The 22,713-nt window shown below is 37.3% G+C and overlaps 1 protein-coding gene across 1 annotated transcript in view; it reads right to left on the bottom strand.

The window, feature by feature from the left end:
- The window catches only part of MAGI3 (membrane associated guanylate kinase, WW and PDZ domain containing 3), a 245,060-nt gene that overhangs the window by 105,870 nt on the left and 116,477 nt on the right, over positions 1-22,713 (bottom strand). Inside the window, exon 2 of the mRNA XM_052637951.1 lies at positions 3,760-3,876. Coding sequence (XP_052493911.1) covers positions 3,760-3,876 — 117 coding nt within the window. The remainder of the gene's footprint in view (positions 1-3,759; positions 3,877-22,713) is intronic.

The raw sequence follows: 22,713 nt of genomic DNA on the forward strand, positions 1-22,713 counted from the left end.
GCGAAATGCCTGACAACAGTAGAAGTCTCTATCATTAATTTCGCTGTTTAAATTGTCTCAGGTTTTGTCAGTGGGCACCCCTACTAGGTGTCTTTTCTCCTAAATGTTCCTCCGATATGTTCCCAAAATTTTTTAAACATACTTTCCAGTACAACTGGACGTTCCAACCTCACCTTGCACTTTCCCTACTTTAGGCTAGGAATCAGAATTTTCTCCAGAAAGACCTGGTATCTTTTAGTAAAGAATCACATTTAGAGACCAGATGTGGCCATCCAATTGGCTAACTGCTACTGATGCATAACGGTTTCTAGATTCTTGGAAGGGTTTTAGACAGTTCAATTTGTAAGTCAGAAGTTCCTATTAGGATCTGAAATGACTACAGCTGTTTGGAACTTATGAATTAAAACAAATAAACTACAGCTCCTTTCTAGGGCAAAACCTCACACTGGGGAGAAACTGCAAAACTAGGACAATAAATGTAAGTTAAAAAGAGGATTCAAGGAAAAGTGGCAGAGGGCAGCAGAAAGTACAAGTACATATTTTTATTAACTTGCTTTAACAAGGAAAGAGGAAGCGCTAGAGCTACGAAACTAAAAATGCTGCCCTGAGAAACCCCATGCGGGCAAAATACCAAGTCACTTATAAGGGAATAAAGCTCAGATTGTGTTCAGATTCTTTTTTTTTTTTAAGAGCAATGCTTTATGCCGAAAGACAATTAGATAATTAAGACAGGGCAAGAAGTTATGAGCCAAAAATCTCATATCCATCCACACAAACTTTTAAAGTATAAAGATCACAGACAATTGATATAATGATTCTGTGAACCCTTCATGGAAATCTGGTAGAGAACACGCTTCAGACAACCAGAATTACTGAAGAAATGACAACATAGGGTTGGTAGTTTGGTTAAACGTGTATCCAAGCATAGAACGGAGAATAAATGACTATAAAGGGGAGAGTGCAGTACATAATGGTTGCTTGCATCACCAATATAGATGCAGATCCAGGATCAAAAAACAGGGAGGATGCGGAAAGAATATGCAAAGGAGAGTAAGCTTGCTGATTACCTTATATTTGTGGGAATAAAAGATAGTACCTCAGGTCAGATGATGGGAGAGGGAGAAGGAAGGATGAAGAAATGACTGTGTAATTTTGGTATTGCTCAGAGTAGGACCAAATAAAAGGGAGGAGGAACAAGCACTATATAAAGGTAGCCATTAGAATAAAGATGTCACTCTTCCTAAAAAGAGAGATCAAATGAAATAGATTACACAGTGAAAGGGTTTTGTATAACAGACTTGTATATAGGAAAAATGGGGATTCCCAGGTGGTGCCAGTGGTGAAGAACCTGCCTGCCAGTGCAAGAGGCCCCTGGATCAGGAAGCTCCCCTAGAAGAGGGCATGGCCACCCACTCCAGTATCCATGCCTAGAGAATCCCACGGACTGAGGAGCCTGGCAGTCTACACTCCATGGGGTCACAAAGAGTTGGACACGACTAAAGTGACGTAGCACTCACCCATGCATATAAGTAAAAAAGGAAAACATGACAAAACGGGGGCTAAAGATATCACATCAATAAATATAAAGTTTCACACTGGCTACAAAATACAAAAACATGACAAAACTGAGATGAAAGGTATTTGATCAAGTCAATAAATATGAAGCTTCACACTGGGTACAAAGTTCAACACTATTTATAAAACACAGATTCTGAGAGATAAAAGAATAGTAAGATTTATTCTTTTTGGAAGATTCTTTACCATCTGAGCCACCAGGGATGCAGAGTGAGATTCAGAAAGAAAAGAATAAAAAGATTTATCAGGCAAATGCAAAAAAGGCAGGACTTGCAATTCTGAAACCTGATAAGGTAGATTTATAGGAGGATAGCATAGATAAGGGGTCATATTTTAAAACAAAAAATTTTATACCATGTTAAAAAGTCTAGACTTTTTAAAGTAATACTAATAAATAGGACCCTCTGAAGGATAAACTACAGATGTGCAAGAATCAGATGTGTCCTAGGTATGAGTCACTATAGTTCAGTTTGTTTCTGTTACTTGTGTTTGCAAATAATTTCATTTTATATACTTCTATATATCTTATAAAACTCATAATACCATAGCGTTATTAACTTTAACCAGAAAAATGATTAAAAGTTTGAAATTAAAGTTTAAAAAACAAAAAAATCAGACGTGTACTTTAAAGATGGACTAGACTGAGGTGACATGGGAGGCAGGGGATGCAGTTAGAACGGGGCAAGGGGACGAACACTGCTTGAGTATCTATTTCAGATCAAGTGGTTTGCAATTATACTCAAACTTTAATTCTAATAGCTATATGAAGCGAGCCTTATGACTTCATATTTTATACATGGAGATTCTGAAACCTTAGGAAGTTTAAGTAATCTGCCCAAGTGAACCAACTAGTATAACGCTAGAATCAAGATTTTGAAGTCAGTTTTACTTAGTTCTTTGCAACTACATAATGGATGTGAGAGCTGAACTGTGAAGAAAGCTGAGCGCTGAAGAATTGATGCTTTTGAAGTGTGGTATTGGAGAAGACTCTTGAGAGTCCCTTGGACTGCAAGGAGATCCAACCAGTCCATTCTGAAGCAGATAAGCCCTGGGATTTCTTTGGAAGGAATGATACTAAAGCTGAAACTCCAGTACTTTGGCCACCTCATGCAAAGAGTTGACTGAAAAGACTCTGATGCTGGGAGGGATTGAGGGCAGGAGAAGGGGACGACAGAGGATGAGATGGCTGGATGGCATCACTGACTCGATGGATGTGAGTCTGAATGATCTCCGGGAGTTGGTGATGGACAGGGAGGCCTGGCGTGCTGCGATTCATGGGGTGGCAAAGAGTCGGACACGACTGAGCAACTGAACTGAACTGAATGGCAAATTTTTGTTGTTGTTGTTTAAAGTCTAAGTAAGAAAGAGGGAGAGTCTATGATAGTGCAGAGAGAGAGGTATTTCAGAAGCATAATTAGGAAGGCTTGGTGATGAACTGGACATTGTGTAAGATTAAATAACAAGATAAAGATATAAAGAATTCCAGAGACGGTGTAAAAGCTAGTATCCACAAGGAGTTACAAATATACTGAGAAGTAAAACACATCAGAATGTCCTTAGGCCCTTTTATTGTTTACTGTTTTTCTTCTTCCCTAGACCTACACTAATTAAACCAAGTTTACATGACTTATTATGTGCTTAGAAAAAAAGCCAAAAACACAAGTACAACAACAATCAGCCCCTATGGAAACTATTAAAACTGGAATGGATACACCAACATCTAGGTAAAAATTCGAAGGCGGCAGGCACTACACGCTTCCTCCTGTTTTCCTTTGGGAAAAGAGCAGATTTTAAAATCAGTAATATCCTAATAATTAATATGAAATGTTTGTTCTCAGTATACAAGCATGGAGAGCAAAAAAGTCTTAACTGTATAGGTTTTAGAAACTGTTTTACAGGGGAAAAAAATCTAGTTAGCAACATGTACATTTATATCATTAAATTCTTAAAGTCTAATGAATTTTTTTTAAGTCACAATATAGAATCTGCTTGTTTTTCTATTTTTAAAACCCAAACCCTTGAAAGTCCTCTGAAAAATTTTCTCTTTATCTAATTTTTGTTTCATTCCAGTGCCCCAACTTAATCTTCACAATTTCATATGAGATTCTCTAGAGAATTATTTCTAGGTATTTGATTAAATAAAGATATCTTGGCCATATTTCTTTGATTCTATCTTATACTTACATGGAATGGTTCTCAAGTAGAGATTATCTCTGATCACTTGCTGCAGTTTATGGTCAATTGATCCTTTCTGAAACTGAAGACTCAGGTAATGTCGCAAATCTTTATTAATGACTTTGCCTACAACAACAACAAAAAAAAAACACAAGACAAAATAAATAATTGTTAGGTCTCCAGTTAAATATCAATGCTAGTTAATGATTACCCTTAAACCATTTAGCCATAAATAGGATAAAAGAAATCAGAGTATTTTACTCAAAATAACATAACTATACCAAACTATTATAGGTACTATAATTAAAATACACACCTATAATATACAATGTGGGCATAATGTTACATGGCAAGAGAGGGAGGAGGTATAGGTCAGAGAGTATGACAAATATCCAAGGCAATTTCATTCAATCCCATGACTTTAAGCACAATCCATAAACAGATAAGTTTCAAATTCTTATCACGTCTCTATCCCTGACCTAACTCCACCAGACTCCAAATGCATCAAACTCCTTCATCTATATTGCAGATAAATAAGTACCTTAAATTTCAGATGACCAAAACAGAACTCTTAATTCTATCCTCTCCCATTACATTTCTCTCCTCTAATTTTAGAAAATCACCTCCTCTGTCTTAGAAAATTACCACCATCCTGCTGAAGCTGGAGCTCCAATACTTTGGCCACCTCATGCAAACAGCTGATTAACTGGAAAAGACTCTGATGCTGGGAAAGACTGAAGGCAGAAGGAGGAGAAGGCGACAGAGGGTGAGATGGCTGGATGGCATCACTGATTCAGTGGACATGAACTGGGGCAAACTCTGGGAGATGGTGAGGGACAGGGAAGCCTGGCGTGCTGCAGTCCACTGAACAACAAGAACAACAATCCAATAGAACAAGCCCCAAACCCAGAAGTCAGCCTCAATTTCTTCTTTTCACTTCTATCCCTCAATGCAATTAATTAGCCGTGTTTGTCAGTTCTCCCTTCAACACATATCCTGTAACTGCCTACTTCTCTATACTTCCATTGCTACCACCCTAAGCTAATCCACCATGATTTCTCACCTGGAATTCTGCAAAAGCCTTCTAATCCATTCCCCTGTACCCATTTTTGGTTCCTTCCTGCTTCCATCATTCCCAAAGAAGCCAGAATGAGATTTTAAAATGTAAGTCAGATAATCGCTACTCTGTTTAGAGCCACCCAATGACTTCTTGCTACTCTTGGAATATAATTCAAACTTCTAAACAGGGCCTAGCAAGCCCTACATGTTCCAGCTGTGATTATCTCGAACCCAAACTCATCCACCCTTGCCCCTCTCAAACTATGTTCCGCCCACAAGTCCATCTTTCTCATCTCTGATAGGCCAAATGGGTCCTATTCAGAACCTTCTGCCTGTCACTAGATGCAACAGGCATTCTCTGTCCATCTGTCTGACTCCTAGATACCACGTAAATGAGTAAGAATGAAAGGTTTCTTCCTTATTTGTGGGGAAAATGGGAGATTAAAAAGAATAATATTAGGAGTATCAAAGAAATATTAGCAGAAAAATAGGGAGCTGCAGAAATCTGGTAGCAGTGAATTTGTAATAATGGTTGAACTTAAAATGATTATCAAAGCAATACAAACACTTTTCATTAGATAAAATTTCAGTAACTCAAAAAGAGCAACGCTAAAACAAAACAGATTATGTTACTGAATAAGAAATGACTGGTTGATTGATTAAAATATACACTTTACTTCAAACAATATAGTCATGGCCAAATTAGATAATTCAAAAGGTTACTACAGATCGGTTCATTCTTTCAACTATTATTTCATAACATAGCATTTCTAATTCTCTCTTTTCTCGCATAAATAAATATACATAACCTGTATGAGAGAGCACTAAAATAAGCAGAAAATCAGAGTGCTTCTAAAGTTTGGAGATAACATTCATGTTCTAAACTAATAAACACAAACCAAAAAGTCCCTGTTTTACATTGTTAAAAATAGATACCGAGGAAGGGGGAAACCTTGCGATCAAAGAAGAAAACCTGAAGGATGTTTACAAGGATAACACTGAACAATCTGTGCTCTGAGGCTGCTTCTGTCAGGACATTTAGGGGCCCCACCAACCAAAGTCCAATTTAGATGGGCTCATATTATTTCATTTTTTAAATTATAGTACTTATTCATTGCTGGGCAGAAGAAAAACCCAATTCATAATCAGTACTCTACAGTCACATTGCTTACTGAACAAAACCATACCCAATTACGAGTTTATTAAGTATTTTGAAAACTAGGTAAAAAGTGTTTTGATCACATTGTAATAATCATTATACAAAAGCTTTGGTGGATTGTTACATAAGTGCTTGAAAGTGTTTAGTGATGTTTGTGGAGGTTTGGCTAGGGTTTTGACTAGACAGAGAATGAATCAGTTTTTTCAACCTAAAATAAATTATATAGACTTCAAAACCTGCTATCCAACATATTTTCAAAAATAGATTTAATCTAGATAAAGGATAATGCCTGTGTTATTAAAGAAGACAATCTGAGTAAACATTTTTTAAATTCAAGGTTTAAAAAAGTTTTTGAAGCTTTACTAAAAATACGGCATCACTCAGAGACAAAACTATAAAATGCTAAAAACTCACATTGAGTTTTAATCTATCAATCTATAAAAACAACAGCCATTGAATTAGATGTAATTAAAGACAAAACCATAATAAAAATTATCAATCACAAATTACAGCATGAGGGGCTCTCAACAGGGGAAATGAATTCAATTCCTGTTTCAAGGGCCCACAAGATCTTAAGACTGAGAGAATCTGTAAAGCAGAAAGAGTTAAAGAATGACACCTAGATTTATCAGAGTAAGAACTGCTTCCTAATCTTCACCCTCAACCTCTACGGGGACTCTGGACACAACACTGGGTTGAAACAGTTGCAAAGAAAAGGGTGAAGTACAATTTCATAAATGGGATATTTTATTTAAAGTATGAAAACTATTCAAAGATGTCATACATTTCTCTGATGTTGGGAAAAAATATTACAAACATCAATAAAATGTCAGTGATAAAAGATTAACAAATTATATAGATTGGCATTCTTTAAAATTAATAATAATTAATCATAAAATATATTGGATATAGCAGTCATCGTGAATGGCCTTATTTCAAGAAACCAAAAAAACTTTTGTTAAGGGGACGGAATATTACGCTTCCCTCTTTGATGTAGTTCCAGGAAATTTGTTTTATTTTGTTTTTTTAAAGTACAAATATCCTAAATAGGCAGGTGACTATGGAATTACCACAAGGCTAACAGAAACATTAGCTCACAGAGACAATGGAGAGATTATCTATATTACTGAATTGTATATGAACTTCTGCCTTTTGTTTTAAGCAAGTTTCACAGAAACTTGACATTTCAAGAGTATGAAAAACATCTATTTGGGATTAATGCAGTTAAACAAATGAGAAAAAAAGACTGTTCATAATTGCATTTTTACTCAGCCTTTGCTTCAAAGTGCTAAGATTATTCTTTGACTTTTAAGTGATTTATAAGTCAAATTGATTTATGAAACTTAAAAAACAGATCTATAAATCTTACAAATACAGCTTAGGAGAGGAAAAGTCTATAACTGAACTCTCAATCACATGAATAAATCCATAATCAAAAGAACTCATGACTCAAATTCATACTTTATGAATGTATGCCATTTAATATTCACTACCATTACTCTTTAGGGGGCTTCCCTGATGGCTCAGTTGGTAAAGAATCTGCCTGCAACGCAGGAGACCCCGGTTCAATTCCTGGGTTGGGAAGATCCGCTGGAGGAGGGATAGGCTACTCACTCCAGTATTCTTGGGTTTCTTCCCTTGTGGCTCAGCTGGTTAAGAATATGCTCACAATGGGAGATCTGGGTTTGATCCCTGGGTTGGGAAGATCACCTGGAGAAGGGAAAGGCTACCCACTCCAGTATTTTGGCCTGGAAAATTCCATGGACTGTATTAGTCCACGGGGTCACAAAGAGTCCAGACATGACTGAGTGACTTTCACTTTCACTTTCTTTACTCTTTAAGGAATCAGTGTATAGAGTCATTGGTTATTATTTAGGTAAACACTGTGGCAGGCTGGCATAGGCCATGCAAGCAGCTGTAAACCAATTCAATTGCCAACATCTTACTGTCTTTTCCATAAAGACTGTCTAGGAGACTTTGTCAATCACTTGCCAAAGTCAAGATATGAGAAGTCTTTACTACTGTCTAATCCAGTAGTAATTATACAATTGAAAAGAAGAAAGAAATGAGGTCAGTTTGGCAGGTCTATTTCTTATATATTTGAGTTGATTCATGGAGATCATCCCATTCTTCTCTAAACACTTCCAATATTTTATTAATTTTATTGTTTACAATCTCTTCAAATGTTGTCGGAGCTTAAAGTCAGGGAAGTAGACTTGCATTTTCACAATCTATGCCTTTTTGGAAACTGGAACATTTGTCTCGCTTCAGTCTCTTGGTACTTCCCACATTCATGGTTTCATAAAGAATACTGACAATAACCCTGAGATCACATCTGAGAGTCCCTTTAACTCCTGGGAGGGCAACTCAACTATGTCTTGAAAATTTAGTTTCATTTAAAGTGAATGATATGTTCATGATCTCTTCATCTTGCTAAAATTTAGTTTTCCTCACTTGAAGTTGTTTATCTTTTATTGTTGGAAAAGTAATTCTTCAAGTTCAAGACTACAGACACAAAGTAGAATGACATAGAACTGATTTCTGCCTATAAAGAACTACCAATAACCTCTTCTCACAGTAAGCCTATCTGTTCCTTCTCATTGCTCTTGCTCCAAACACAAAATTAAAAGCTCTTTGAGCTCTCCAAAGTATCTAAACTCCTTTTGAGCTTTGGCAATTCAGGAAATTCTTCAATGTTTCTTGGTCTACTTAGCACTCTACAAATGTGATCATGTGTTCCATCTAATTATTAATCATATACATCTTTTTAAAATCTTGAGCTGCTCAGAACATTCTTTGTACCTATAAGAATTTCATCACATAACTTATCTTTTAGAAACTGCGAGTCTTAGAATCACACCAATAGATGCCATAAACTTAAAAAAAAAAAATCTGTTTTCCTCAGAGGCAAAGTACGGGCATAACCATGTCCCACTCTTCTTCTTTACTATGATGACTCTGAGACAGCCTGGTGAAATTCTCCAAACAGTTCAATCCAACTAGCTCAACACAAATGATGTTACTCAGTAGTCATTTCCCATTAGACCCAGATTTAAGAGCAAAGCATTTCATTGCTTCCTCTACCTCCTAAGCTCTATGAAATCAATGAAAAAGACACATATACACTTAATTCGAAACTGGATCCTTGGTTAAAGTCAGGCGTTTTCTAAGACAAAATAAGCCAAACTGCAGTCCACTTGTTTGTGAAACTATAATCTTCTCTAGACAATCAGTATCTATACATTTCATAGTAAAACACCTTCTACAGCACAAAAGTTATTTAAAAATCTCTTATACAGTTATTAAACATAGAAGTTTCTCAACTATCTTAAGGGCAAAGCCGTGGTTTTACAGATTTAATCCCAGGATCAAGCACATAGAATGTGTGAATCAGCTTAATTTTGTATTTTTTATTGTTTATTTCACGCTCTCCACCATCAAATACATGAAATTTTAGAATACTCAACTAATAGAGTATTCAATAGTCTATACAAAACTTTATTTCAAACTGTGCTTCTTAAATAATGAAATTAACTTTATTTGGACTCTCTCAAAATGCTAAAGTAAATTCTTCACTGATACAGCAAGCTCCATGTCTTTAAAAGTAAGTTTTAATGATAGTTTTTAATGCCAATTCCTCAAATTATTTTCTTTGTTAATGTGTTTAAATGTGTTCATAAAATGGTATCTAGCTATCCTGAAATACAAAATGAGGCTAAATTTTAAAAAGTCTACTGTCTTCTAGTTCTACCAGGGATAGCAAGTCTAGAGGTGGGGGAAAAAAACCCAAACCCTTTTTCTGCTTTTCCTGAATGGAAGATGTAAGAATGAAAAGAAAATGAGAAATAGGGAACAATGATTACTAGGACTGCTATTTTATAATGATAATTATTATATTGTACATATATGCTTCCCTCTTCCCTGGTGGCTCAGCTGGTAAAGAATCCACCTGCAATGCAGGAGACCTGGGTTCCATCCCTGGGCTGGGAAGACCCCCTGGAGAAGGGAACGGCTATCCACTTCAGTATTCTGGCCTGGAGAATTCCATGGACTGTACAGACCATGGGTCACAAAGAACTGGATATGGCTGAGCACCTTTCACTTTCACATATATGCTATACGTTTTCACTGAGGCCTCATGAAAATTTTAAGGTAATATTATTATTATTACTATTTTATAGGTAGGGAGCTGAGGTATATAGAGAAGTGACTTGGCCAAGGTTGTATCACTGGAAGTAGCCGAGCTGGGATCTGAACCCAGTTAATCTGGCTCTAGAATCTGAACAATAAGCACTGTGCTAGAATACCTCTCTCCCTCCCTTTTTTCCATTCATCCACCTACCTACGTATCTTTTGCTGAATTTTTTCTCTTGTATAAAGATATAAGAATACAAGCTTAGAAGACGGTCTTTCATAAGAGCTCACTTTTCCTAAAACAGACACATTTATTGTGTAAAAAAAAAAAAAAAAGATTTATTGAGCCCTGAGATTTCCTAAAGCTCTTAGGGGTAAGGCGGTGAATGAGAGTGCACCCAAAGGAACTAAAAGTCTCACAGGGATGAACACTGAGAAAGAAATTTCAAATGTGAGAGCATTATGGCTGAGCCACTGTGGGAATCTAGAGCCTAGATCCTAAGTCTAGGGAATCTCCAAAGATGTCACTGAGGAAGTGCGCTGGGGCTGAAAACCGAAGGATAAATAGGAGACGACTAAATTTAAAAAAAGGAGGGGGGTGTTGGTAGAGTGAGTGGTACATGTGAAGGCATTTACTTGAGGTGGGAAAGAACACAGTGCTGACAGGAACTGAGAGAAATCCAGTATAGCTGGTTCTTAGAAAGTGAGGAAGAGTTCACACAAGCTGAGACAAGAGTTCCAAGGGCCAGGGGGTTGAACAGAACCTTGTAACAGTAACTTAAAAGAACTTCAACTAACTCAGGTATGACACCTAGGCCCTTCATAATTGCTATAAGCCAAAACTTGCAGATATATTCTTACTGGCCACATCTACATTTCATACTTGTGTCCAAATGCCACCTTGTTATTTCTATTATCTGTGAGAGCATATTCACAATTGTAAACTTGGGTGATCCTTACCAATATAACTGTTTAAGTATGCCACTCTCATTACAGGCAAGTGGAACCTAATGCATTTTTAAAATAATTTGTATAACTAAATTCTTATTCTGTCCCAAATTTGAAAAGCACTAGATCTTCTGGAGAACCTCTCCTGAGCCACTTCAGTGTTCTGGCCCGTTTTCAGTACTCTTCTGAGTTATAGTATGAAAAAACACAGACTGACGAGATCAAGCAGTGTTGCTGTCTTCTGCAGAACCTGCTTCCACCTCAGTAGTTAGAAAAAGTCTCCCACTCACAGAGGGCACATTCTTTTTTTCCTCAGCCTTTTAAGGTAAGGAAAGGTATTGACATATATGTAAGTTTAAGCTATACATGTGGCCATCTGATGCGTGCATATGGGCACTAAGTCTCTTTAGTCATGTCTGACTCATTTCAACCCTATGGGCTGTAGCCCACCAGGCTCTTCTGTCCATGGGATTCTCCAAGTGAGAATACTGGAGTGGGTTGCTGTGACCTCCTCCAGGGGATCTTTCCAACCGAGGGATAGAACCCACGTCTCTTACATCTTCTGCACTGGCAGGCAGGTTCTTTACCACTAGCACCACCTGGGAAACCTGATGCATGTATATATTGCTAGACAATTACCATAACAAGGTTAGTCTGCAACCCCACTTTTTCACATACTTACCATTTAATGAGTGTACAGTGATAATATTTAAGATAACAACTGTGACACATGTAATCTGGTATTACAGTCATCACGCTGTACATTAAAACCCCAGAACTTAGCGACCTTGCTGCTGCTGCTGCTAAGTCGCTTCAGTCGTGTCCGACTCTGTGCGACCCCATAGACGGCAGCCCACCAGACTCCCCTGTCCCTGGGATTCTCCAGGCAAGAACACTGCAGTGGGTTGCCATTTCCTTCTCCAATGCATGAAAGTGAAAAATGAAATTGAAGTCGCTTAGTCGTGTCCGACTCCTAGCGACCCCATGGACTGCAACCTACCAGGCTCCTCTGTCCATGGGATTTTCCAGGCAAGAGTAGTGGAGTGGGGTGCCATTGCCTTCTCCACTTAGCCACCTTAGGGCTGTATGTTTGTACCCTTTGACCAACATCTCCCCATTTTCCCTATATCCAGCCCCTGAAAACCACCATTCTGCTCTTTATTTCTATGAGAATATGAGTTTCTGTTTCTATCTCTATTACATTCTACACATAAATGAGAAGATACAGTTTTGTCTTCATCTGCTGGAGGTCTCATTCTTTGTGTATTACAAGCTAGGGCAGGAGTACACATTAAAATGGGAATGTCCATTCTCCACTGGTTCCTGGAAGCAGTCCTCATAAGCACATTGGTCAGAATTCATCTACTGCCCTGGGTCCTACATCACTGACAGTTTAACGTCAAGTTTGCTGCTGCACACTTGGTCCTTGCCCAGCACCCCCTAGAAAAGTTTTCTTTTCTCCCTCCCTTTCTTTCCTTCCTTCCTTGATTATTATTTTTAATGCATTTACCATCAGAAGAACCAGGAGCACAGCTAAAGAAAGAACTTTTTGGTTTGCTGCTGCTGCTGCTGCTAAGTCACTTCAGTTGTGTCCGACTCTGTGTGACCCCATAGACGGCAGCCCACCAGGCTCCCCCGTCCCTGGGATTCTCCAGGCAAGAACACTGCAGTGGGGTGCCATATCCTTCCCCAATGCATGAAATTGAAAAGTGAAGTGAAGTCGCTCAGTCGTGTCCAACTCTTCGCGACCCCATGGACTGCAGCCTACCAGGCTTCTCCATCCATGGGATTTTCCAGGCAACAGTACTGGAGTGGGGTGCCATCACCTTCTCTGCTCTTTGGTTTAGGTAGTCTATATATCTGAAAAATCCCTGAACTACACCAAACTAAATATACTCATCCCTAGTTCCTCCGTCCATGGGGATTCTCCAGGCAAGAATATCGGAGTGGGCTTCCATGCCCTCCTCCAGGGGATCTTCCCAACTGGGATAGAATCCAGGTCTCCTGCATTGCAGGTGGATACTTCACCACCTGAGCCACCAGGGAAGCCCAAAAGTCAAACACCATTTACTACTTGTAGAATTCAACATTATACAGCATTGAAATTGCTTCATTATATTCACATTATGTATAAATAAAACCCATTATAATGCTGTATACTTTTCTGAAAAAAAATTTTTTTACAGTGTTTTTGCTTAAATTTTTTGCTTAAGTAAAACAAGTATTTCTGTGTAGAATGTATTTCCAAATAACAATCATTTCTCTAAAAAAATTCTGATGCATGACTAGGGACCTGAGTTATAAATAAAAAGTTGGTGGCCCAGAGGAAAATGCTATTGTGTCTATATTTCTCTTACCTCTGAGGCATCGTGTCCCACCCTTCTAACCTCCACACCCAGCTTTTTCCCCTACTGGTTTCAGTTTTGTATCTACTCCACCTGGAGCCCCACAGCACTGTGCACATCTAAATATGGTTAGAGCAAAAGGCCTGCGCGTTGACCATCTGTTCACCTACTCTTTGAAGCCAACACCCAGACAGAACCCTGAGGTCCACATTAAGGAGCTCTTGTTTTCCCCTCTCCTGCTGGTTCTTGCTACAAACAGTGGGGTACATGTTGGCCTCCCTCGCTGGATCTTAAGCTTGTGTGAAGCTTCGTTCATTTATGTATCTGTCCTCCAAGACACTCAGCACAGCACTGAGTAAACATTCTTTAAACACTCCAAATTGATACTTTTTGAAAATTAAACCTTTTATTTTGTATTGGAGTATGGCCGATTAACAATGCTGTGATAATTTCAGGTGGACAGCTGAGGGACTCAGCCATATATATATATATACATGTATCCATTCTCCCCTAAACTCCCCTTCCATCCAGGCTGCCACATAACATTGAGCAGAGTTCCCTGTACTATATAGTAGGACCTTGTTGGTTATCCAACCAAAAAGACACTTGATAATGTGATTACTATACTGATAAGAGTTTTAAATGGAATTCATCCGAGAAAAACATTTTTACTGTAATCTCCACAAAAATCCTTTCATTAAGCAGCACTATTAAAAGTAATGTCTTGATTATAACAATGTGGTCAAATGCTCATAAGGTATTTTCAGTGAAAAAAGCAGGGCACAAAACAGAACATTCAGTGTGACCCCCCAAATTGTATGTATCTGAGAATATGCATTTTTTTTAATGTAAGGGTCATACATAAACTCATACTTATTAAACAGTTAGCAACACTTAAATATTTTTGCAGATATATTTATTGGGTGATTTTTTTTATCTTCATGGTTCTGAATTTTTAAATTTTCTACAATGAAAATCTACTACTACAATGAGAAAAACTTTTAAAAACTAGAAACCATACTTTCAAAATCTGTGACCTTCAGAGGTCATTTGTGGAAAAAGAAGCCTGACCTAGTGGAGCAATATGACAAAAAATTTGAAAAGTTCTATGTAAAAGCTGACACTACTTGTGTAGGTTTTCCTTTAGTTCTTTATTGTTAATAAGTATTGATAGTACTTTCCCCATAGTAAGGTTAAATTCCAACCATTTATTTTTAACTAAAATGCTCAACCGATAAGCTATAGAATACTAAAATCTCTATTTAAAAAATAAAATGAAAATCACATTCTAAAAAAAACACAACAAAATTATCAAATTTTCCCTTTAAAAATCATGTATCAGGAAGAGCACAGTAAGGCGAACCTTTCTAGCAGAAAGGAGTAGAAAAAATAAGAAATTATCAAAAGAGGGTCTTTTTCTTTTCAAAGCTTTCATTTGATGGGATCATGTAGATTCAGTACTTAAAGAAAAATAGTATTTCTCAAGTGCTATCCTGAGGCTATTCACAATTTTTTTCTTCGTGGCACTCACATCAGGAATCATTAGCAAACCTGTCATAATGCCAGATAACCAGTGCCTGGATGGCACACCAATATCTGAATCATAGTATTAATGCTTCATCCTTTTGACAAGACGGTACAAAGCCATCTATTGTGCCCTGTCATTTCCCTGAAAACAGAATAACTGGCTTCAGTGGTCTTTGTAAATCAAAATTAGATGCTTCAGCAGAATGTCCAGGACTTGAGGTAGAAGATTTGTTACTGATGTTTCATTATAACAGCTAATAAAAAGACAGCTGAAAAGGAATACAGATGTGCTTGATTAGAAGTCTAATTGGGAAAAAGAAAATGACTATTAGAGAACTCAGATTGTATTTCAAGATGCATCATTATGTTAACAATCTCAACCTCCAGGTTCGGGCAGTAGGCTGATAGAATTAACCACTATTAAAGAAGAAATTTAATAGCTTCTATTTGTCTGACAGCTTTTTAAAAGATAGATTTATACTAATCCTTAGAAATTTTCTAAAGTAGATAATTTAAAGATCCTAAAAATTATATTAAACATCAAATGTGATCTGAATCTCTGGAGTCAACATTCATTACAAAATAATCTATTTCTCATTTTCATTTCTAATCTCTATGTTTAAATCAGGAACATACTTAAAAGGACTTTTTAAGTCATCCTTTCAAAAAACATCAGAATTTCAATTTTAGAAATAAATGACCATTTCTATGCATATCCCCTTCCCCAAATTCCTCCACTCCCTCCAACTCACTTCAACTATAAGGCTGAAAGATAAGGACCTTTCAGAAAACATCAACATAAATGATACTGTCAGAAGATCTCCAGTCTCCCATTTCCCTTTTAAAGGGTCTTTAAAAACAAAAAAAATCCTAAAGGAAATCAGTCCTGAATATTCATTGGAAGGACTTATGTTGAAGCTGAAACTCCTATACTTTGGTCACCTGATGTGAACAGCTGACTCACTGGAAAAGACCCTGATGCTGGGAAAGATTGAAGGCAGGAGGAGAAGGGGACGACAGAGGATGAGATGGTTGGATGGCATCACCAACTCAATGGACATGAGTCTGAGTAAGCTCCGGGAGTTTGTGACGGACAGGGAAGCCTGGTGCACTGCAGTCCATGGGGTTGCAAAGAGTCAGATAGGTCTAAGAATTGAGAGGGAGTTGTCTAGGCAATATGACAACATAAATCATTTTTATAAAAGGCTCTCTAATACAGAACAAAACAAAGAAAAATAATCAAAAAACAGAAGAAAAAAATTACTCTTTGTCCACTGAAATATCAACTCCAAAGACTATAAAACATTTTGGATCACACTGAAAAAATGCCAAAAGCTGACACATAACACCCTAGCTTTTAAACTCAGCACATTTTGCAGACTCTTTTAAGTACAAAATGTTGATACACTGAATGTATATATTTATCTACAAAATAAAGGGTGTATGAACTGCTGTTCCCAATCCCTAGAAGCAGGAGATACAAGCATTCAGAGAGAAACAGAAACAAAACTCCCAAAACGTAGCTGTCCTTGGCATTAACTCCCTAACCCCAGGATATTAGAGTTACTAAGTATTAATAGAGGGTAAATGCTTCTACATCAAGCTGGAGAGTTCATATGCTAAGGGAACAGTAAGGGTTATCCAGGTAAACAGGAACAATAGTCAATAAAAAGCATCAACAGACTGACATCATGAAAAGGTAACTTCTCTGTGTATAGAATAAACAGAGGAGGGAGCCAAGAATAGCTATGAGGCATGCAGTTAAAATCTGAGGGCCACTGTCCAGGTCAGTATTCGTAGTGGAAAAGTAGATGGATTTGAGATTCACTGTACACGCCCATGGGGTCACGAAGAGTCAGACATGACTGAGCGACTTCACTTTGACTTTTCACTTTCATGCATTGGAAGGAAATGGCAACCCACTCCAGTGTTCTTGCCTGGAGAATCCCAGGGACGGGGAAGCCTGGTGGACTGCCGTCTATAGGGTTGCACAGAGTCGGACACAACTGAAGCGACTTAGCAGCAGCAGCAGCAGTACATGCCCATATATATGTAAAATTTTCAGTACCAAACACTATCCTTCTAGAAGAGGTTGTCATCTGATGTTTGAGCCTTACAAAGTCTCAGATTACAGAGTGATCTATGTTATCTTATTTTGAAAAATACAAGGTACTGTCTGAAGAAAACATGTTAGCCTGAACTAACAAAACAGTTCAAGACATAATTTAACACAATTGTTGGGGGTTAGGGGCGGCAGGTAGCGGGGAGCAAATAACGTGAGAAGATTCAGTATTTTTTCTTGGGAGATTACTTCACAACTGCCTGTGACAATGTCACTGTTAAACAATCTTTCAATGACCAGGTTTTACTCATTTGTTTTAAAGGTAGTAAGTGTCCACAGTTTCTTTTTCTGGTCGTGCCACACAGCTTGTAGGATCTTAGTTTCCCCACCAGGGATTGAACCTGTGCCTTTGACAGTGAAAGTGTAGAGACTTAACCACTGGACCACCAGGGAATTCCCTGGTGATAACTTTTTGAAAAAAGCAATTCAGTCCGTACTTAGGTTATGAGATCATGAACATACGCCAACATTTTTCTTGAATTGTACTTGTGGCTGGGACAGCATTATATACGGATTTAAAAACTACAATGTCTCAAGCAACTTAGATGGAAGAGAGGAGGAAGTGAGCTAGGAAATTGTTAGGTGACTTATTCCAGTGCTGACAAAATACTAAAGATGTAAGTTGAAGAGTTTGAACAAAATTTTTACATGAAATAGTGGGAAAACAGTATTTCTAAATTTCATTTTAAATATATGTTAATTAAATTTTAGAGGTAGAAATCTGATTATATCCCTAAAAGCTTACATTCACACTGCCTAACCAAAACAGTATGTGTTTTTTTAAGTGTCTTTTTAAAAAACTGTGGGACAGCATAAACTTAACTACAGGACCTTCTCCTATCTGGATATTCATGATATTATAAATAGAATCTATTAGCCTTAGCAATATATTTGATAGGAAGATTCAAGGGGAAAAGAGACAACAGTAAAGATCACACCAGACTTCTAACTTGAAAAACCAGGAAATTTAAGTTCCATTTAAAGAAAAGAAATAGAAAGGGGAAGAAACAGATTTTGAGAATTGAGGCAGGAAATCAGTATAATAACATCTCATGTTATTTGAGGTGGCAGTGAGACAGATACCATATGAAAATATTAATGGATCTGAATTTAGAGCTGTAAATTGGGAGTCTTTAACTCACAATAAAAATCTGGCCTTGGTAGAGATGTGGAGTGATGTAAGTGGGAACAAACTTTTCTGGAAGGCATTATGGCAATATCTATTAACATATACTTGCATGTCTTCTGACAGAAGAGTTCTACTGAAGTTATAGTCACACAAAAATGTACAAAAAAACAAAACATGAAAGATGGATGTTTATCACAGCATTATTTATAAGGAATTTAAATGTCCAACTACAACTGGTGAGTAAATTATAAATGATAAAATACATCTTCAATTACTGAGGTATGTTTTAACATGTTGTTGAATAAAAAAAGGGTTTCCCTGGTGGCTTAGTTGGTAAAGAATCAGCCTGCTATGCAGGAGACCCAGGTTCAATCTCTGGGTAGGAAAGATCCCCTAGAGAAGGAAATGGCAACCCACTCCAGTATTCTTGCCTGGAAAATCAAGAGGGAGATACAGAAGGGAACTTTCAGTGCAAGATGTCATTTATGAAATTGGTACACTTTTCCTATATGTATTTATGCAAGAATATATTCTAAATATGCTCATCTCTGAGTGACAAGATGTTGAAGAATTTTACCCTCAACTTGGTAATATTCTATATTGTTTGAGAGATTTTAAGACGACAACAACAGCATGCCATATTTTTAGCAGTCTATAAAGCATTTTTCTCTTTTTCTCATTAAGATTTGGAGCAAAATATAACCTTGGAGGTAAAATAAAAACAGGAAAAGAACACTTAGCTTTCAAATTTTAGGGATGCCTAACTAGGAACACATAGTCAGAACTGGACCACTACCCCAGGCTTGAAACCAAACAATTAGGCTAGAGAAGTCAGTCCTGCTTGACCTAAGCCCGTAATTTGATTACTGAAATCAGTAGTGACTCTGTGTTTAACAAGTCACTCCCAAAACTAGTTCCTAAACCCTGATCCAGGGATTAAGTACTATAATGTGAGTTCAGACAAGTTACTGTAAGACAAAATTAAAAGACATTTGCTCCTTGAAAGAAAAGCTATGACAAACTTAGACAACGTATTAAAAAGCAGAGACATAACTTTGCCAACAAATGTCCATCTAGTCAAAGCTACAGTTTTTCAAGTAGTCATGTATAGATGTGAGAGCTGGACCATAAAGAAGGCTGAACAGCAAAGAATTTATATCTTCAAATTGTAGAGCTGGAGAAGACTCTTGAGAGTCCCCTGGACTGCAAGGAGATCTAACCAGTTAATCCTAAAGGAAATCAACCTTGAATATTCATTGGAAGGACTGATGCTGAAGCTGAAGCTCCAATATTTTGGCCACCTGATGTGAAGAGCCGACTCATTGGAAAAGACCCTGATGCCGGAAAAGACTGAAGGCGGAAGAAGATGGGGGCAGCAGAGGATGAGATGGTTAGATAACATCACTGACTCAATGGACATGAGTTTGAGCAAACTCTGAGAGATACTGAAGGACAAGGAAGCCTGATGAGCTGCAGTTTGTGGGGTCGCAAAGAATCAGACGCGACTGAACGACTGAACAACTGTAAGGCCACATCTTCAGGATTAGTAAATTATGTACATGAAAACACTGACTGGAGAAAAACAATTTTTGATAGCATGACTCCACTGAAAATATTTTCCCATAAAAAAGAAAAAAAGAAAAGAAAGATTATATGATAGAGCTCAGCCTCTCCCTTAAAGTAAACAAAACCAAAAGACAGGAGGGTAATAAAACAAAATGCCAGGCACTATGCTAGTGTTGAAGCTATAAACATCGTGATATAGTACCTGCCCTGGTGCTGGGGTGTCACAGACAAGTATAAACAACTACTAAAACCAGTGAAAAAGCATGTACAAGGTACGTGAGAGCATGTAGCCAGAAAGAAAATAAATAACTGTGTTTAGTGGGGAAAACCAGTTAATCTAGGCTGGAAGCATGGATGGAGAGGACAGGATTGGGACTATCATGGGCATTTCAGGTAAGGGGAAGAGCACAGTGGCAGGGTGGTGGTGGATTATAAGACCAGAGAGATGCAGGAGCTCAGGTAACAGAAGGCTTTACTTATGTCACTAACGGCTTAGAACATAACTCTGTAGTGAAGAAGTTACTAAGATTTTCATTACCAGGGGAATGACACAGCTGAGCTTCCCTGGCAGCTCAGCTGGTAAGGAATTTGTCTGCAATTCAGGAGACCCCAGTTCGATTCCTGGGTCAGGAAGATCCACTGGAGAAGGGACAGGCTACCACTCCAGTATTCTTGGGCTTCCCTGGTGGCTCAGCTGGTAAAGAACTCACCTGCAATGTGGGAGACATGGGTTTGATTCCTGAGTTGGGAAGATCCCCTGGAGAAGAGAACAGCTACGCACTCCAGTATTCTGGCCTGGAGAATTCCATGGACTCTATATTTCATGGGGTTGCAAAGAGTGGGACACAACTGAGCAACTTTCACTTGACACAGCCAGGCTTGTGTTTCAGACGGATAACTCTGGCAACACTGTGGACTATGAGACAAGGAGAACAACTGGAGGGCAACAAGACCAGCACAGAATAAATGTAACCACAAACCCATTAATACTGGCACTAGAGCAGGATTAGAAGAATCAATGCAGAAAGTGGGGTTGGTGAAATAGGAGGCAACTCAAGAAGCATAAGCTGAAAATAAGAATTTAACCAAAGAAGTGAATGCTCACAGATTTGCAGAGTGCTCTAATTTAAACTTAAATGACAGGAATCCTTGAAGGAAAAAGGAGGATGAAATAAATAATAAATAAACAAATAGTGCAGCTGAAGGAAAGTGAAAAATTTTAGAGGAGAGAAGTTAGAAATTGAAAGGTTTACCATGTCTCAAAAAGAAGAAAAAGAAAGAAAAACAACAGCAACATAAAAATACAAATTTAAATTCTTTAGGTATTTCCTTAAGTTTCCCAAAAGAAGACCAGATATTATTTTAGGAGTCAAAATCAAGAGAGTTTAAGATGATAACTCCATGGTAAAAAAAAAAAAACCATGATATAATACCCATGCTCCATCTGCTTAGCAACAAAAAGTCTTTCAGATTTGTGGTGGCAGTGGCGGTTTAAAAAAAAATTTTTAAGTGTTTTCTTTTTTCCATTTAACTGCCTTTTCTTCAGCAAGCAATGAATGATCCAGAGCTCTACGACTGAAGCTAAAAAAAGTACTGTACTTTAAAGCTGCTATATGCAAATACTATATAATACTGTTACTGTGATAAAAATAAACAGATGACACACAAGAAAGAAATGATATACAGGCAAGGTAACAAGACCAACAGATACGGGAAGCAGGCACCATCCAAGCTATCCTGTTTTTCATGGTGGAAAGTCAGAAACGAATGCTTCACAGAGAAATATAAATTAATCACAATTAGGTTGGAAAAACTTTCTGGTAAGTTCAAGACTAACATCAATTCTTAGAAGCTCCTCAAAAACATACACCTTCATATATTATATGATTATGTCGCCTACTCACATTATGAGGCACTTCTAAAATACACAGAATTAAACTCTCAAGAAATAACATGATTCATTTGTACCTTAACCTTTACTTCACATAATTATTTATTAAATTTTAAAAATAAAATTCAAAACCACAGAGCACTTTTGATGCTATTGAAGAAAACTATTCTATTTAAAAGAAGGAATAGTAGATGACAAAAAAGTACCACTAAAAAGTATTCTTAGTTATCAAGGGTTTTTGAAGAGTCAGATGTAAGGATTTTAGACAAGATCCTAAAAAAATAAGATGAATTGGCAAAAAATTAAATATTTGCTAGTGATAAGATCATGGGTTACTATGTCTCAGCTTAAATTTTTTCTTAAATGTTGTGACTATTTTTACAACTCAAAATAAAACAAAACTAGAAAACTCCCATTGGAGAAGGAAATGGCAACCCACTCCAGTGTTCTTGCCTGGAGAATCCCAGGGACGGCAGAGCCTGGTGGGCTGCCGTCAATGAGGTTGCACAGAGTCAGACACGACTGAGGCGACTTAGCAGCAGCAGCAGCAAACTCCCAACACAAAACATAGGTATATTTTATTCATAACTACAAAGACAAAGATATACACATTAATACTGATGAAAGGGAATTTGAAGACATGGAAATAAAGTTTAATGTTCATTTATGTTTCTGAGCAGCTATGTACATTTATAATACAAAAATTTTATGAAAAACTGACATATAAAAAGATTCACAGTTGACTCTACAAAAATGAAATACATAATTTTTCTTACAAAGTACGAAAATCTTTAAGCAGTAAGGCTACATTTATGTGATAATAATTTTAATCAAATTACCTAGTCAATTAAGTGAAGAACCAATTTAACTGATTTCATTTGTTAAATTAATGATTGCTAATTGTCTGAGTTATAATTATGTGTCTGTCATTGAATAATAAAAACTCTTACTTTATGGCAGAGGTTTAAAAAAAAATTCTATAAGAACAGAATTGTATCTTCAAAGAAATTTTATGAGGAATTTAACTATACAAAAACAGATAAGACTGCTGAGTCCAGTTTGAAAATCATTGCTTCACCAGTC

This window comes from Budorcas taxicolor, chromosome 3 (assembly GCF_023091745.1).
Source record: "Budorcas taxicolor isolate Tak-1 chromosome 3, Takin1.1, whole genome shotgun sequence".
NCBI classification, from domain to species: domain Eukaryota; kingdom Metazoa; phylum Chordata; class Mammalia; order Artiodactyla; family Bovidae; genus Budorcas; species Budorcas taxicolor.